Source organism: Neopelma chrysocephalum, unplaced genomic scaffold (genome assembly GCF_003984885.1).
Source record: "Neopelma chrysocephalum unplaced genomic scaffold, ASM398488v2 Primary Assembly neopelma1_25, whole genome shotgun sequence".
NCBI classification, from domain to species: Eukaryota; Metazoa; Chordata; class Aves; order Passeriformes; family Pipridae; genus Neopelma; species Neopelma chrysocephalum.
The window spans coordinates 30853462-30872000 of NW_020897694.1; the positions used below are offsets into that span (position 1 = coordinate 30853462).

An 18539-nucleotide genomic window follows, 5' to 3' on the forward strand; every position below is an offset into this window, starting at 1 on the left:
ACCAGCAGTGTGCACTTGCAGCCCAGAAAGCCAGTTGTATCCTGGACTGCGTCAAAAGCAGCGGGACCAGCCGGTCAAGGGAGGTGATTCTGCCCCTCTACTTTGCTCTTGTGAGACCCCACCTGGAGTGCAGTGTCCAGCTCTTGATTCCTCAGCACAGGAAGGACATCAAGCTGTCAAAAGTGAGTTCAGAGGAGGGCCACCAAGTTGATTAGAGGGATGGAGCACCTCTCCTATGAGGAAACGATGAGAGAATTAGGTTTGTCTTGAAAAGAGAAGGCTCTGGAGTGACCTAATTGTGGCCTTCCAGTACCTGAAGGGAGCCAACAAGAAAGATAGAGGGGGACTTTTTATAAGAGCATCTAGTGATAGGACAAGGGGGAATGGCTTAAGATTGAAACAAAGTAGGTTTAGATTCGATATTAGGAGGAAGTTCTTTGCTGTGAGGGTGGTGAGGCACTGGAACAGATTACCCAGAGAAGTTGTTCTGTTCCTGGAAGTGTTCAAGGCCAGGGTGGATGAAGCTCTGAGCAACCTCATCACCAGTGAATGGTGGCCCTGCTCATGGCAAGGAGGTTGGAACCAGATGATCTTTAAAGGCCTTTCCAGCTGGGCCATTCTATGATTCTATGAAATGAAACCTAAACCAAAGGCAGGGGCCTTGCTGTCTGTTAAAAAGATCAAGTACAGGTAGATAAAGTTTTGAGAAAATACTGAACTATTGGCTAAACAAAAATTATTTGCTCCAAAGATATTGAACATGCCTAAGCTTTAAATCTTTTGTTGGACCCTATTCGGGTCTTCATTTTAGACTTTGTACAGAGTTTTGTCTCTGTAAGTAGATGAGGAAGATACACTGATTATTTTCTGGAATTGTTTTGAAAACATTGATGTGATTAATTTGTTATGCTTCAGCTTGGATGAAGACAGAATAACTCTCGTAAGTCCTGGAAAACCAGCAATTTTTCTTTCTCTGAAAGCAATACAGCTAAAGAGCAGACATGGTTTTATTGTGTTACGGAACATGGTTTCACTCCTAATTGGAGATACATAAGTAATAATCTGAAGCAATGAGCTGAATAATGCAAAACTACAAGGTGGCTGGCAGAAATATAAGTATGTTCACATATCAGGTTTAGAGAGCTGTTGCCTCTAGTTTTGACAAGCAAGTAAGGAACAGATTTTGCTCCTTGAAGATAGAAAGAAAGGAAGTTCTACAGCTGGTTTGCGTTACACTTAATGTCTGGTGTGGGCTAATTATGTACAAAAATTCAAAGGGAAAGGTCAGATAGAAAACCCTTTCCTTTCTGTCCTTTAGGACTCAGGAACAGCATAGCAATCAGATATAGCTATGAAGAAATAACATTATAATTTGAAAATACTTGGATCCTTGTCCTGTTCCCTCTATTGAAGGTCTCCAGACTCTAGCAGCAGCAGAGTGGCCACTCCCACATGAAAGGCCACGGGTCTGTGTTTATTTCGTTACCATACAAATGCATTTGTAGCCCATCTGTGCAAAATCGGTGAAGTTGCATAGTGTCAAAGAGGTGGAGAACTCCAGTACTCGGTGCTGCTGGATAGCAAAGCCAGTGAGACTGTAAGAGAAGTGAGCTACAGCTGTATGACAGAGCTCGTTTTTCCCTGGGCAGTAAGAAGGAATTGCTATAACATCACGGGGTTTGAGGGGTGGAAGGGAAGGAGGCTGTTATTAAGCTGCTGTAGTATATAAATCATGTGTTTTCTTTTTATATTTTATATGGTTTTAAAATTGTTTTCTATGTCTTGTTGGCTCTTCTGCATACTTTGAAAGACACCTGTAATAATTGCTTTTCCTTCCTGTGTCATCTCCTATTCTCTTTGAAAACACTGTAATAACCATGTGAAAAGTGACAATGATTGCAAGTCAGCTGTAGGTTTACTATGTGTAGTATGCATGCCAGAATTGGACCCAAATTTTCTACATGTCTAGAGAAATAAGATCTTGCAAGGAATAAATCAAGGCTGTCATATCTAAAATGTGCAGAGACAATTGTGTTATCCTAGGCAATTTTGAAATTGTGAAGCAAAGAGAAAAAAATACACTTTTTGCTTCAGAAAAATCTCAGAGCATTTTTTTTTCCTTTTAACAAGGTAATTTATCAAATAAGGCTTTAACTGTTTGTGTAAAACATACTTTACTTGCAAGGTATTCAACAGCTTCCTGGAAGTTAAAATAATAGGATGTAAGATACACAGCCACAGGAGTGGAGTATCCAGAAATAGAGTGCTTTTTGGATCCATATGTAAGGCAGAACTTCCCTGGATTTACTACAGTGTAAATTGTAGTTAATGAAAAAATGAAAGCACTAATTAAGTGTCCTTGAAGGGAATGTGTACTGTTTCAGAGGGATATCTATGAATGTTCTTAATAGAGATCTCTGTAATAGCAGAAAACTGTAATACATGATTTATTCTGATCTCCCCCAAAACAATCCTCCTATTTCGTCCATCTTCAGAAAGGACTTGAAACTAAATGTGCTTCAGATGGAGCCTTTGCTTATTCTTTGCTTCTCTATCTGTTCTGCACTGTCTTGTGTAGCAAGGCAAGCTGTTGTGGTCTCTTTATTGTAATTACCGCAGGACCATTTTGTGGCTACTTCAGAAGTATATGAGGCTGGACCCTTCCCACTGGAGGCGTACTTTTAGTATGGCCTTTGACATTTGCCTGGATCTCTGGGTTGCAGCATCTGCACAACCTCCTTTCCAAAATAAGAACATTTGTTTTTAAGTAAACTTTCATGTTCCTTCAGTAAATTGGGTTTTTACTCAAGCCCTCATATTGATATCATCTGCTTCTCTTTTGTACATTAAACTTCATCATGGGATTTTCCTCCCTCACAAAGAAGATGCTTTTGTGATTAAAGTACATTGCTGGATTTCAGGAAATCAATAATTCAGTTTCTGGTTCAACCACAAATTTCCTGTGTGATTGGTTATTATCTCTGCCCTGGTTCCCCACAAATGTAGTGCTGATCTTTTATAAATTTGCAGGTTACCAGGACCCATCTTGATCATTTCATCTGATACTCTGCATAACAGAATGAAAAAAAATAATTGCTTCCATAAAGTCAAAAGATTTTTTTCTGCTGTAACGTCTTGGAAAGTTTAACCAGCCTTAATTTCCCTGGGTTGTAGTGAAACATTCTCGCCTGTTAGACTCTTCAGTGGCAATGTGTTGGGTTTTCTTTTTTATTTATTTATTATTTTGAGTTTTACCTAAAAGTTTGCTCTTTTTCTCAAAAGTAAAAGACTTGGTTAAGTAAAATTCTTAGACTAGCCAAAACATTTCTTAATAGTTTTCCTTGGCTAAATTAATGAGGTCTCTTAGTCAATCAGCTTGAGTGTTCAACATAGCTCATCCTTTCAGTTAAGGAGGCACTGTGATTGGATTCACTATGTGTCCATGGATCATGTACCGTGCATCCAAAATAGGACCATATTTTCAGAATATTTTTATTGTAAGGGTTTATTCTTATTTGCTTGCAGAGATAGATGGGTTTCTCCAGTTTAATGCAGTAACATTTTCTTTTCTAGAAATAGTTTGGAAAATGCCTCTTTGAACTGGTCTTGAGGCAGGCCCTAAGGTTTTTCTGCATGCATATGTGTCTTGAGTCAAAAACTGTTAATATGGTACAAACTTCTGCAAAAGGATTTTCAGGAAAGCTGGCCAGTAGAAGCAGGCTGCTAACCACAAACTGAATGCCCTTTCCGTTATGAGTTCTTCAGGCCTCCTATATTCATTTGGGGTTTTTGTTGTGAACCTTTTTCACTGTTCAGTGTTTTCAGTCTTAACTATATGTCAATAGTTTTGTCAGTATAAAAGCATGATGCTGCCTCTTTTTTTTGCTTATTATTTTACCCCAGAATATATTTCCAGTAGTATACCTCTGCTTCAACAAGAATATTCCACTGAGAGCTTGTGTTCAGCATGTCTCCTAATGGGAGGCTAATCTGAGCACTGCTTAGTCCTCTAAGTCATATCTTAGTTTAAAACACAGCAAAAATGGCACATACAGTAATCTTACTCACTTGGTTTAAGCAGGCTAAGGACTACTTTGCAGCTCTACCAACAAGAGGAATCAAAAGGAGAGTATGTTATGACAAAACATAGTGGCAAGCATTGAGCACTGATTCTTCTAGGCTCTGCAACTAGCATGAAGGTTTTGTTTGGTTTAGGGTTTGTTTTTCTGTTGGGTTTTTTTAAGTCGTTTTTGTGATTTACAAATGCAATTAGCATCTACAACTAACTGAAGCTTCATTTGAGTATATTAAAACAGAAGTTGTTCAACTTAGTTTATTTCTAGGCAGTTCATGTTGTTTTTCATTATTGATCCCTTACTGCCATTATTTATTGTTCCACTATGATTTTGTCATCACAGAAGTTGTCAGAAGTTACGTTTTCTTTCAAACCACATAAGTGCTTATGAATCTACAGAACAATACAAGGTTGCCAGCAGAGTGATCCCTTTGATGCTCAACTACAATATCTACTGAATTTAACAATTTGCCATGTGTGGGCTATTGTGATTTTCCTCATCTCCCCTTTGAAATTCTCGTTGATCAGAATGATAAGCAAGATGAAGCCAGATGTCTTACAGAAGTCCTCTGTGTCGCCACAATTATTTTGTCAGCCCAAATAATGACCCCATTTAAAGAAGGTGTGGAGGCTGGGAACAGCCTATTTTCTCTAGAAGTGACTAGAGTGCTGCTATTTATATATCTGTCTGTTATTTTCTGATATGTTAATGACTGCAGAGACCTCTCTGGCCATTTGTTTCTCAGTATTCCTGAATAGCTAGTTATAACTTTCATTCTCTCAGTTTCATTTTCTAAAATAGCGCATCTTTTCCAACTGTCATATTTCTTTTTTTTATTTTTGGAACAGTCAGTACTAGGCTGGTAATGTTCTGATGTCTAGGGATACTTAAAGGCATGTCTGCTTAGTTCTAATAATTGCTTATTCTGTTAAAAAATAACTGTGTTAGTTCATCTTAAATTTCTTTCAAAATGCAGCCCCATTTACACCTTAACTTAGCCTTGAAAATAGGCACAGAATGGTATGGTATTCTGCTTATTCCACCCTACGCTGATTTCTTTATACTTTGTCACAGTACGTAGATGTCTTCTAAGAGCACACTAAGATACATTGTGTGTTTTTTTCCTCTGCATTTAGGAACAGATTTACTCATCTGTGCAGTATAAGCATGGTTGCTATAGGTGGCAAAATAAGGAAAAGAATGCCCTGCATCACAATGGAAGATGATAAAGCTTATAATCACCCTAAATTTCTCATAGCCTTAAGAAACATAAGTGGGAGAGGCTACAGAAGTTGTTACTCTATTGTTGTTCCTTCTCCTTCCCAACAGAATTAACTTGATCTGAACTACTCTGGTAGGTGTTGCCACAGGATTCACTACAGAGTGTTTGGGCTGACATGTAAAAGTTCTCTCTTTTGCACAGATAAAGTTTACTCACATGGTAACAGGTTGACCTGTTGATTTTAGCCCTAATTGTGATGCTGTTTGATTTTTTTTGTGTGTGTGTCTCGGATCACTGAAAGTTTTAACAAAGGGGTAAAAGTTGAATTTTGTGTGAGAAGAAAATACATAAAGCATATACACATGTTTGGGATATTTAGGTACCCTTGCTGCTGCAGAAAAGAAAGGAATTCCTAATGCAGGGTTTTAAGAGGAAAGGACTTGTAAAATCTTAAAATTATGAACTTAAACCAGACATTCAGGATTCATCTGAAAAATGTTAGCATGCATGTTTAAAGTTTTAGTCTGTTTCATTTTTAAATTTTCTAAATATCATTTTTTCTATACCTCTCTGCTCTTTCCCTCCATTCTTATTTCCCATATCTTATTCTTTTCCATCGTCTTGTTTTCACCTCTTCTAGTTCTCCCCTGCCAAGTTTCCTCTCCCTGCTTCTCTGTGTCCACTTTTGCATTAATCCCGGTCCTTGAGACCTGTAGCGAAACTGTATTTATTAGATAAGTTTAATAAAATATCATCCCTTTTCAAGTTAGTTAGATGAACTGAACTGCAGAATCTGCAGCTACATACAGTTGAGAGACCAGTAATTTATGACTCATACCTGGGAATATTTTTCATTATTGTGTTTTGGAAACCACAAAAAATTTTTTTTGAATAATTTTTCTCCTCTGTAGGCATATTGGCACTTTAGATATGAATATATATATGTTAATATATGTGATATAATGTATATACACAGTACATCTTCATGCACACAGAGGCATATGCCTGTCATACGTGTACGCCTTTTAAGTAGCACTGGATGATATGCTGCCAGGAAACTTTATATAGTTTCTGCATTTCTAGATAAGGCTTTAAAATTACCAGTGGTACTGGCTGTGCCTAAATTTAAAGATTATGGGAAATGGTTATAGCAAGCTGCCACATAAATAAATAATTGAAAGTGAAAGGAGGAAGGTAGATTGAACAAATAGCTCATGAGAAAGTATTCCTTTCTAAAATGCAGCACAGAGAGATGAAAACAAATTGAATCTTAGATGTTCACTCTGTACATTAAGTTTAATGGTGCTATCAAGAGCTTCATATGACAGGAAATGATCTGGCTGTTTTGTTCACTTATTCTGGATACCCTTAGTTTCAGAGAGCAACTGGTAACATGGATTGCACCTCGGAAGGGGACAGCTGAACTCTCCCTCTGGCTTTAGTAAGGAAAAAGCAGCGATGAAATCCGTGGACTATGTGCACGTCATCCAACAGAAGGATACCGCCTCCTCTCCTTCTGCCCCCCCTGATGCTGTTTCAGGCACCACGGGACTTTTTTCTGTCACATTCCTATGGCTCGCAATGCTCCTGTCCTCTTGTCTTGCAGCAGTGTCTCTTTACCATGTTATCACCCTGAAAACAGAACTAGAAGCTCTGCGCAGCGAGCTGATCTACAGGCTCCAGGCAAGGTCTCCGCTAGACCAGCCACCCGTGTCCCCTGAGGAAAATAAAGCAGGTACCCCTGTTTCTTCTTTCCTGCAAGTGTCTGCAGCTGGCACCAGGCAGGTAAGCTGGAGGGGTGGTTTGTAGCTTGCAAGGGATGAATAAATGTGGGGCTGTTTCACTGACTGTTGCTTCTCCTTGTTAGGAGAACAGGCTTCCTGATAGCTTCCAAAAGGAAATCTGGAATGGGAGTAGAAACAGGCGCAGGCGGTCTGTTGTCCACACAGAAGAAAAAGGTAAATAGCATCTGGTGGAATGGTTGGGATGCCGCAGTTGGATACCGTTTTGAGAAAAGCAGCAGTGCTTGATTCGTGTCTTCTCCTGTCAGTATCCATGCTCCCAGAGCCTGTTCTGACTTTCAAAATTCTTACTGAATGAATGGATTTAACAATAGGCATATTCTTTTAATGGTTACCATATAGAATCACAGAAAGTTTTGAGTTGGAACGGACCTTTAAAGGCCATCTAGTCCAACCCCCCTGCAATGAGTTGGGACATACTGTTTAAGGTACTGATATTCGTGCTATCTGCATTTCAACTGTTCAGTTCTCTCTGATCAATAGTAGGGAGGGAAATCTATTATTAAAAATGCCAACTCACTTTTCTGGGAAACATGGTCATCCTAAAAGAGAGAAGTAATGAGAAATTTAGGGAAGTAGGAGCTTTCAAAGAGAAAGATTGGCTTGTACCTGACAAAAGAGACAGACTACAAGGAATTCAGAAGTTTAGCATTATTTCTACATTAAAACAACCTATTAATATAATTAGAAAAATTAATAAAAGAATGCCTATCCAGTAAGATTTTTTTCTCTCATGGCCTTTATAAAAGTTTCTGCAGAGAACACTGAAGACTGTGCTCCATAAAAGACCTCTGATGTGTATTATAATGTTGATATATTAATGGGATGTATTTGTTTCCTTTAGGAATAAAATGTCTACATTTCTTTATTTTTCCGGACACAATGATGCCTTATAGGATGAAATGCAGAATTTTATTGTAACAGTCTGCACACGTACTCTAACTGCACTGAGTAATTAAAAATATTACTGGATTGCTAAATCAATTCACTCCTATTATGTATACTTTTTTTATTGTTTTAACTGATGAAAGCTAATATCTTAAGTTATTAAGAGATGATGTTGAAATGGAGTAATTTGTAGGCAAAGACTAAATGAAATTTAAGTTCTAGGGTATAATCACTCTACTTACTTCCAATATTCTCAAAAGAGAACATTCATTTAGGACATCACCTAAAACCCACAGGTTTATATGGGATTTATTCTACTTCATTAGTAATCTTTTGTTCAGGGCCTTGTCTGAGACAGATTTCGCAAACTGGACCGAGGACATGATTGCTTAAATTGTATTTCTTGTAGCTTGCTTCCTTTCATGGGAACCACAGAGTTTCCCTGTTCTCCCCACCCTAGCAACTCCCAAATAAAAAATAGTGATCTAAATTACAAGTATCATAAAAGAGACATCTTTTTAAAATGAATTTTATAGCATCAGTACTGTGCAAGTGATCCAGTTTCCTTCACAATAGCTTTCACCTTTATTCTTATTGCTGTTTGAGGGTGTAGGTGGGTGAAGAGGTTTTGGGGCTCCTCGGCTGTGCCTCTAGGTAGACTTGAGATTCTTCTTATCATGTAGCCACCTTTGATTATACCTATTTACCTTTATTCACATAAAATTATAATTAAGCTACTTACTTTTGTAAGCTTTTTTTAAGATGGCTTTAAAATTGTTTAGGATGGATGACAGAAAGCACAGAATATGAACATCCATTTGAAAGGGAAAAGCTACATAGTTTGATCTGCTACAAAACTGTTTTCTAACATGAACCTTATACTTTTGTATATAAAAAAGAAAAAGTAAATTGCAAATCTTGCATTTATATCAAAGGTAATCTGTTGGGGTTACCTTTCTGCCTGCTCTAATTACAACAAATTTAGCTTTGTCAGAGTTCAGTAAGATGTTAAATTTTCTCAGATCAGATTTCACTGATGACCATGAACCTATTAGACAATGTTAAATTTTAACTTAGCAGAGTGAGTTAAATAAGAAAACATGGTGTTGTTCATGGTGCTGAATCCAGTCTATTACTTGGTCATGTACACAGAACTACTGGCCCTGCATTTTGATCTTTTGACATCCATATCTGAGTACCAGAATCCCAGCAGCCTCAAAATTGTCCTGCAGATGTGCGGCACTCATAAATTAAGCTGTTGAGTGAGATGCCTGTTCTTGTCTGTTTGCTTCAACAAGATCTCAAAGTGGAGTCTGGTCCCATAATTAATTGTCGACCCATCATTTTACTATTACACAGAACAATTCCTTAGAAAGATAATATTTGAAAACATTACTGACATACAATTGCTTCTCTTCTGCTTAAATGTAGAGCAGAAGTAAAATACAGGACTATTATTTTGTTTATAAATAAAGTTGTGATTCAATTATGGTTTTTTTCTAGACTTTAATTATTAAATTCCAGGAATGGATACCCCACTATTTTTTTAGGCTCAGCACAGCCCTTCTTGAACATATGGAATTACCATTTTAATTTTTTCTACTTTTGGATGTTGTGTACATAAAAGCGCTCATAAATTAGCATTTTCATTAAAATGACAATTGAATGAAAGTAGATCTAACACAATATTGTTCTTTCATGTTCTTATAGGGTAGGCATTTGTGTGTGTTCATGCATGAAACCATTAGCCATCTGCAGTTATACATTTTGTGCCTTGAGAAAATTTCCAGCTCAAGTAAGTTAGAGAGAAGGGTTTCAAGCATCAATTCCAAATAAAGCTGCACAGTTAGCAGTCAGAACCAGAGTTCTTGATACAATGAGTAGGAGTTAATGGGTAATTTTGAAAGGTACATATTATTAATATGCAGGCAGATAGACCTTTTAACCAATTCTGGCAAATGTCTTATCAGGACACATAATAACAGACATAATTTTTCTTTTTTATTGTTTTTCTTTGTCAATTCTGCCTGTAGAGGAAAATCATTGCACAACAAAACCTCTCCTGAATTTTATAGTCTATTAACAATTATTGATTGCCTTGCTTGTATGTTTCTCTCTAAGCTGCATGTGCACTTGAGTCCAGGAAAAAGATACAGGTTCCATTGCCTAAGCCACTTCAGTGTACGAATGTGAAGTTTCATTTACACGCTCCCTCAGTGCCTCATTCTGGTCCTTATTGTGAGATTCCAATTCCTGTGGCCTAGGGAGGTAAGAATAAGGTCTCCTGTAAGCTCAAATGCAGGTGGTCAGATTGGAGCCCCCATGGACTACATTTACCTTGGTGTATTGAGGTTGCCCAACTCAACCGTCTCATTGCATAGATGCAAGGAGCTGAGAAGCAATTCTATGTAATTCCACAAAGCAGTGAGGCAGGTTAACCTGGCATGTGCCTTGGCTCTATTTTTTTTTTTACTACCAATTCCCAGATTCTACTCCAAAATCAGTTGTAACCATGGGAAATAACTATTGCCTTGCAAGCTTGGTGTATAAGTTGTGAGAATTTTTCCGTTGCTCTTGATATAATTGCTGTACATTTGGTACATTGGGTACATTTGTTGATTAGAAGTGTTTTGACTTTATGTTGTTGCTTTAGATATCTGTGACAGAGGGATAGCAAGAACTTATACAAGTGGTACTTGACTTTAGTGATCTTCGAAGTGAGACATAACCTTTTGTTACTAGCCTAAAAAAATGCCACAAAAATGCCTAAAAAAATTCCCTTACCAAATATTCACAATACTTCTTATTTTATTGTTTGAAGAGAGGAAATATAAAAGTTCTCTTAAAAAAAAAAAGAAAGGCCTACTTCTTGAAAATATGTTATTCTTATTTGTTTCTGCTGACAACAGTCTAATTCAAAAGGAAGTAGACCCTTCTATGCAAAAGAGTATAAAATTACTTGATGCAATGCCTGCAGTTTCACATGAAGAATTTCACTGAATGAATGAGTGAATGAATCAGTGCTGTGTATAACGCAGAACGCTGTGCAATCAAAAATACATAAAATAGACTCTAATTTTTAAAAACAATATTCTGCTTTGCACTGTATGATAGAAGTCTACATAAAGTATTCTTAACTCCTAGTAAACTATTTCCTTGTTTTTCTGACTGTAACATATTACTGGCAATTCTGTTAAGGTCAAAATAATGGTACCAATACTTCAAAGATATTTGTTAGATCTGAGTCCTACCTGCAACCACGATTGAGCCATTTTAATGCAGGGACTGATTGAATCCATGATTAATGCCATATAAAAACTTGTCAGTTAAAAAGAAACAAATTAACCAGTTTTCCTGGTTTCTACTGGGATAGAGTTCATGAATACCAGTTTATAAAAATACATAAGCAAAAACCAAAAGAAGATCTCTTGTGATGAGAAATGAAGAATTGCAAATGGTTCAAGAACGTGCTTATCATTTCTATAGTAAATTATCTAGTGTTTATGTGTGTTTTGAGAAGTCTACAGAGAATAGATCTAGACCAAAGAAGGAACCTAAATAAGCAGGTCTGGGTTTTGGTGGGTTTTTTTTTCAAGGTCAGGGTTTTTCCTGGGTTTTATTTCAGCAAAAATTGAAACAGATGTCTCAGGCCTCAGATATCAAAACTTTAAATTTTATGCAAGAGCTCACAAATAGTAAACTTGAAATTTTGTTTGGATGGATCATTAAGTGAGATTGCAAAATATTAAAATGATTATGCAAGTTAAATAACAAGAAAATTTGCATGTAAGGACAAATTTGATTTTACCAATATAAGGTCTTAAAACACGCAGATATGCAGAAAGCTGTCCTGCTGCAATAGCTAGTACCTTTTTTTTAAACTGTGGCTACGTTGCTCAACCAGTAGAGAACACATCCTTTCATGTGCTGTCTGTGGTTTATAAAGGCATCTGGACCTACTAACTTTTTCAGAATTGGCTGTTCTGTTCATGGAATAAGACAGACTCTGAAATGTACTTCTGCCAACTGCAGCCTGCAGAGCGATTAAAATCAGGAAAAATAAGAATGTTCATCGAAGCAAAGCTATTATATAAAGTCACAAGAGGACGGGGCATGCATTACAGTTCTAGATACACTTTTATACAGTTAGACCTCATGGTGACACTCAGTCTAGATATTTTTACACACTTTCAAGATGTATTTTACAAATCCTGTATTCTGTTTTCTTTATTAATTATTCAAAAATCCTTTAGACTATGAAGATTCTGCTCAGGTTTGATATACACAGGGCTGAAAGACATTCAGATAGAGCTTTTGATTTATTCTGCTCAGTACCGATAGTAACTATTCAATGTCTATTTTGTAATACATATATTCTTCATATTGCACTTAAGGTGAGATTAAGGTCCTTGTTGGAATAGAATTGCTAGCATTTCTTAAAAACATTAATTTTTTACTGAAAATCCCTGTTAATTTACCCAGAAAATATTCTATCCATATTCTTTCCTTAATAGTAGTGTTGTTTTCTCTGAATTAGTTTTAATTAATTACTTGATCTTAAGCATGTATGTAGTTCCACTGAGGTCAAAGTGAAGTACTAGTATATACTGGAAATAGTTATGTGTCAGTCTTGGCTTCTGAACATATTTTTTAGGCATGTTGTTGTTCAATATCTCAGGAACTTTTTTAGATATTATTTATCCTTTGTAGCCTTAGGTAAAAAATGGCCACCATGCTAGTTTTTGTTTCCTTATTGTCAGGAATGACACTGTTGCATCCATTTTTCTCCATGAAAAACAAGCTTACTATATTCTGTGGAGCCTTATTCCTATCTGCATATATTAAAGAAAAAAAAGATTTTTTTAGAGAATATGTCTAGATCTGATATCTGTAGAATAAAGCAGTTGGTATGTATTTTAAAGCGATGGAGATGATCTCAAACTGTACTAATCTTGCCCATTTTAATTACTGTGTGGAAGTTCTCAGCATGCTGACTACTATTTCAGTGCTGCAAACAGCTGAAATATAAATTCAGACTTGCAAACTGTGAATTAGGATAGTTTCAAAAATGCCCATCAGATTTGCGCAGCAGGCTTAACAAGAATTGCTAAAGTAGCCGAACTTTTACTGCTTGTAGACAATATTCATTGGTATCCAGCTGGATAGCAGCTGGTTAGTGTGTATCATCACAAATCCTGTCTTGTTTGGTTAGTGGAAAATCCAGTGGCCACACTAGTGAATTCTTTCAAAAGCAGGAATTAAAATTTTCATTTAGCTTACTGAAATACTAGGGAATTGGCAAATTTCATTCTCTAGGAAGTCATTTTGTTCCAAAGGAGAGTGAATTAATACTTTGTAAAATGAAGTGCCTGATGTGCTGTGTTGTGCATCTGCAGAAAATCACATTTTGATTTTATTTGGAATCTTCTTTTCTGGAAAATTCTTTTGCTCCCATGATCAGTAGAAAAATGAAGTATAATACCTTTTTCAATTTTATGTCGGCTTGGTTTTTCTATTCTATACCAGAAAGTAGGAAATTCAGATGCCTTCAAATTCTTGGTTTGCAAAACTGTAGATTTTAGCACATCATTGATTTGTTCATAGAACTCAAGGACACATTTCAGTGTAGGAGACAGAAGCTTGGAGGATAGCATTCCTGTTAACATAAGTAGGGCTTGCAGGTTGTGTGATCATTGTGACATTGAAGCATTCCCAGATGTGCCCTTGAATCTCTGTGTGCTGCCAGCTGGCACTGCTGAGTGCTGGTGAGCATTCAGCCCTCTTCTGCTGTTTTCAAGCAGGACCCCTTAAAAAGGAGACTTAGTTACAGAGAGAGGCTGCTTTCTACCCAAATTCTCACTACCTGCTGTGCAGCAGAAAGTTTGTCCTACTGGACACTTAGTAGACACAGTAGATGCAGGATCCCACTTATCCATGACATTTCCCATTACAGCAAGTGCGGCCAAATCTGACCCAGAACCTTCTTATCTGAAAAGAGGTAAACAAAATGGAGATTCAGCAAACCATGGCAGAATTTTCTTCTCTTGACTCTTAGTAAATTCATTTGGTCTCTTTCAAGTGTAGTAAATGTTGCTGCTCCATTTTCCAAACTTCAAAGTAGCACAAGAACCAGATGTTTTGATTAAAATTTGCTCTAAGCAATTCTAACTCTTCTTTTTTCCTTTTATCCTATTCCCTGACATTTATGCTTAGCAGATTTCTTACAAGATCTTTGTTTCACTTGCAAGTCTGTATTTTAACTTTCTGCAATACTTTTCTCTGAAACTCCTAGTTTCTCTACAGTTTTGAGCAACACGTTTTGACAGATACTAAGCTATTTGTTAAGTGTGCCTTAATTTGCTAAGAGTCATATCTCTATCTTCCCTCTCAGTCTTAGTTAGGTTGATTGAGTGTAGGTATCTGAAAATATAATGAAAGTACATATATATGGGTTTTGAGAATTTATTATGAAAGTACCACGTAACCAGTATATATGACTAATCTTTTACAGCAACTATAACTGGAAAGTAATTTCTTTAAATAATGCAGTAAACATCATTAGAAAAGCTGCTACCTGTCATAGCTGACAGGGGTGGGACTTTTTTTGAGCTTTTGATTAAAAAATTAACAAGACTAGTTGATCTGATGATTTTTAGCTCATTTGACTTACTGCTACATCTTTTAATTATATTAGGACCAGATATTAAAACAAGCAAGTATAACTTGTGCTTCTGTCTGAGACCTCCCATATAGCTGCCCGATCCTTGAAAGTTACCTAGTATGTGTTGTGATAGGAATTCTGGTTTTACACACTTGAGTGAGATCTGTATTAAAACCAATAGATTTTGGTTTAAAATAAGTGATGAGACTGAGAGATTTTTTTCATGTCCTTTTTTTTTTATGTAGTTTCATAAGCTTAAGCTATTCTATTACTGATGTATGTTTCGTGGATTTCTAAATGCTTTTACTTTCCAGTGCTGCAAGCCTGCTTGCAACTGATCGCTGACAGCAAAAGTGATATCCAACAGAAAGGTAAGAGTATGTTCCATGATTTGTAGCTAACTATTCCTTGGATTAACTGTTTCAACAAATTTTGTCTAACTTCAAAGCAGTAACTGAGTTTTGCCGTTTTATTTAAAAATAATTTAAAAATCCCACCACCAGCAAACAAACAAATTAAAAAACAAACAACGAAGAGGTCCCTGCATCTGGTAGGTCTCTGCATCTGGATAGCTCTTGCAAATAGCATCTTTTCAGTGGGGAAATCCAGCTAGTGAGACTGGAAGTCTTGACTAGAAATCAGCTTTGTTAATTTTTGGCAGGTGAAAATTAAGAGATAACTTTTCTTTTTGATTACCCAAAATTATTGTTTCTTTTAGATGATTCAAGCATTGTCCCTTGGCTTCTGAGCTTTAAACGGGGAACAGCTCTGGAAGAACAAGGAAATAAAATAGTGATCAAGGAAACAGGTTATTTTTTCATATATGGCCAGGTGAGAAAGCTCAATTCACTTCAGCATCTGACTTTTGCAAGGGTTTTTTAACGCCTCCATACAATAAATTTGAAGTCTACCTCTTCTTTCTGCAGGTTTTGTATACGGATACAACATTTGCTATGGGACACCTAATACAGAGGAAGAAGGCTCACGTGTTTGGTGATGATCTCAGCTTGGTGACATTGTTTCGTTGCATCCAAAATATGCCACAGTCTTACCCAAATAATTCTTGCTATACTGCTGGTAAATACCTACATTTTCCTTTTCTTTGTTTGCAAATAAGCTGTATCAAATAGAATCTGTAGTGTTGGGTGATTTAAGAACAGGGACTGCATTCATGGATCTGGTTAACTGCAAAATTACAGAATATTTTCAAAAAATACAGTTTTATATAAAGTATCAGCAATCAGAGGGTATGTATCTAACTTGGTGATCTGAACAGCTTCATTCTTTCCATGGACTCTGTAATGTGGCTGGATACTTTGGTGCTTTCGGGCAGATACCTGAAGCAGAAAGAAGAAGTACGTGCTGTCCTTATTAAAGAACTCAGTTTAACTTAGGAGTTGAATTCCACATTTAGTAATCCCAATAAAATATTTAGGAGCTATGTTCTGTTTAAAATGTCATATATAAATTTTAGCCATCCAATCTTTGCATACCTTACTGTGGTATTTCTACTCCTTATAATGGCTACTGCATTTTTAATCTTTGGTTAGATGAAAAATAGTTAATTCCTATAAGGTGCTCTTTATGACATCACAAATTAGAAACATTACAAGAAAGACCAATTAAAATATTTAATGCAAGTCCAGCAGGCTCAAAATCAATATACATGTATATTCCTGCAGCAGCATTTAAGGAATTAGTGTCAAGGCCTATAAAACCTCATTTGTCAGCTCTTGTCTGTCTTTCCACCTTAATGGTGGATTTGAGGGTCTCCAATTATTTTCCAGCAAGATCTTTTTTTTCTTTATGAAAAAATGGGTGACACTGAGTGGGTGACACTGAGTTGACTGTTGGCAAGTAATGGCATTAAACAAATGGTATGCAGCACAAAGCTAATTTTTTCCAAATAAAAATAAATTCCAAATAAATAAATACTTTGTCCTGGCAATTGAGGCTCCTCAAACATTTCCGTTAATTTTCTGCCCCTTCACTTGTACATTCTGGCATCATAACCACCTTCAGTTTCATCTATGCTCTTATTTTACCCTTATATTACTGCTGCCCTTTCTTAACTAGGATCCCTACTCTATCCTGCCACTTCACAGTTCTTGCTTCCCAAATTCCTACTGTTCCTTTTTCACCTGGAAAAACAGTTCTCACTGCTATCTTCTGTGCTGTTGAGCATGTCTCGCAGCAGATGTTAGATGTGTTCTCAGCTCTGTGGCTGCAGCTTGAAGGGGAGATGCTTTCAGTTATCATATCAGATGATGTGCAGCTGGCAGTAAGCAGACTTTTGTGCTCTGCAGTTGCAATGGATCAGCTGATGTCTGGTAACTTCATTAGAGTGATAAAGCTCGTGAAACCTCCTCCAGAAGTGTGGGAATGGAGTGGTCTAGGACCAGTAATACTTGCTGCTGACCTTGCCTGACACAACACCATAACATGAAGAATCTGGATACACCACTGATATAAATTTCTGCAACGTTTGCTTAAATTAACTGTGTTGTGCTGAGTGCAGAGTGGAAATTAAATCCAGCTCCATAGAGGATGTTAAGTGTCAGCTTTGGATAGGCTGTAAACTCTTAGTTTGTACCTAAAGGTAAAAAACCACTCATCACATATAACAAGTCATGCTTACATTTGCAAGATGACACATAACGACTTTTTGAATACCATTTATGAAAATAATGTATTTGAAATATTAACTTAAAAATATTCCAAATCCTTTGCCAGGCATTGCAAAATTAGAAGAAGGGGATGAACTTCAACTTACAATACCACGGAGAAGGGCCAAAATATCCTTGGATGGAGATGGTACTTTTTTTGGTGCAGTAAGACTCCTCTGAAGCCCTTCATTTCTGTTATTATGCTTAATGGAAATTTATTCTTTTCCTATGCTTTTGTCATAAAAAATACTGAGTTGTAATAAAGCTGCCAATTCAGTCTCTCCCCAGCCAGCACCAACTTCTAACTTTTCTTCACTTTTATAAGCGAACCCAAAACAGGAAACACCCCAGACAACCTTGTGATATAACCACCATGTGATTAGCAGAAAGCCAATTTATTTCAGACAATGGGCAACTCTAGATAACAACTGTAAAGCAGTGAGTTTTGAAACAATGTATTGTCCATAAGAAAATAAAAAAGATGGAGTTGACATAAATAATAGCATGACCAGGACCATAGACTATCAAATTATTATCCATAATTGAAAAGGAAAACTAAAATACATGTTAGATTTTCATTATTTCATCAATAAAATATTTGAAGTATGAAGGATGGGAAAGAAACATCATACAGTAGATTCCTTATCACAAAATGGAGGTGTTAGGTGGGTTCTGTGTTTTGTTTTTCTTTTTTCTTTGGCACAAAGATTTTGGGGAAAGAAAAAAATCTAAATGTATGGGATAATGTAAACAAATATACAGAATAGTAGCCATTGTCTTACTTCTTCCCTGTGAACAAAAGATTTACTAAAATTTATTAGTATTTACTATTTAGAATTAATTTTAGTGGGAAAAGGATATGTAAGATGCTTCAACAGCTCAATCTTCAAAGCATTGCTACTCATCAAGGAATATGTGCACAATTCTATGTAAACAAGGCAGGAACAGAAAGAAATGCAGTGACATTAGACACATTACAGTGGGTGGAATTGGATTTCTGGCTTCCTCATTTCTGCAGTCACATATAGATGTGTATATATACATTATATAGATGTATTTGTATATATATGAAAGTATGTACACACACATATGTCTTGGACATTTGAACATAGAATTTTATCTTCTTTTGGATAGTTTATCCAATGGAAATATTACTTCATACATATTTCTTGTATTTCTCTTGCCTCTTGCTATGATCCCTTCTATGCAACTGAGTAAAAAATA

The 18539-nt window shown here is 36.5% G+C and overlaps 1 protein-coding gene across 3 annotated transcripts; it reads left to right on the top strand.

Moving 5' to 3' along the window:
- The first annotated feature begins 1552 nt into the window (after nucleotides 1–1552).
- TNFSF13B (TNF superfamily member 13b) lies at nucleotides 1553–17806 on the top strand. 3 transcript variants are annotated; one of them, XM_027674738.1, is made up of 7 exons: nucleotides 1553–1648; nucleotides 6671–7083; nucleotides 7166–7256; nucleotides 14964–15020; nucleotides 15368–15480; nucleotides 15576–15726; nucleotides 17383–17806. In XM_027674738.1, exons 2-7 carry the CDS (start codon nucleotides 6757–6759, stop codon nucleotides 17493–17495), a joined length of 852 nt encoding a protein of 283 aa, XP_027530539.1. In that variant the 5' UTR covers nucleotides 1553–1648; nucleotides 6671–6756; the 3' UTR covers nucleotides 17496–17806. The 3 variants fall into 3 exon arrangements, with proteins under 3 accessions (XP_027530539.1, XP_027530540.1, XP_027530538.1); XM_027674739.1 differs by lacking the exon at nucleotides 1553–1648 and having other exon boundaries at nucleotides 6375–7083; nucleotides 17383–17463; nucleotides 17604–17806; XM_027674737.1 differs by lacking the exon at nucleotides 1553–1648 and having other exon boundaries at nucleotides 6377–7083.
- The last annotated feature ends 733 nt before the right edge of the window (nucleotides 17807–18539 follow it).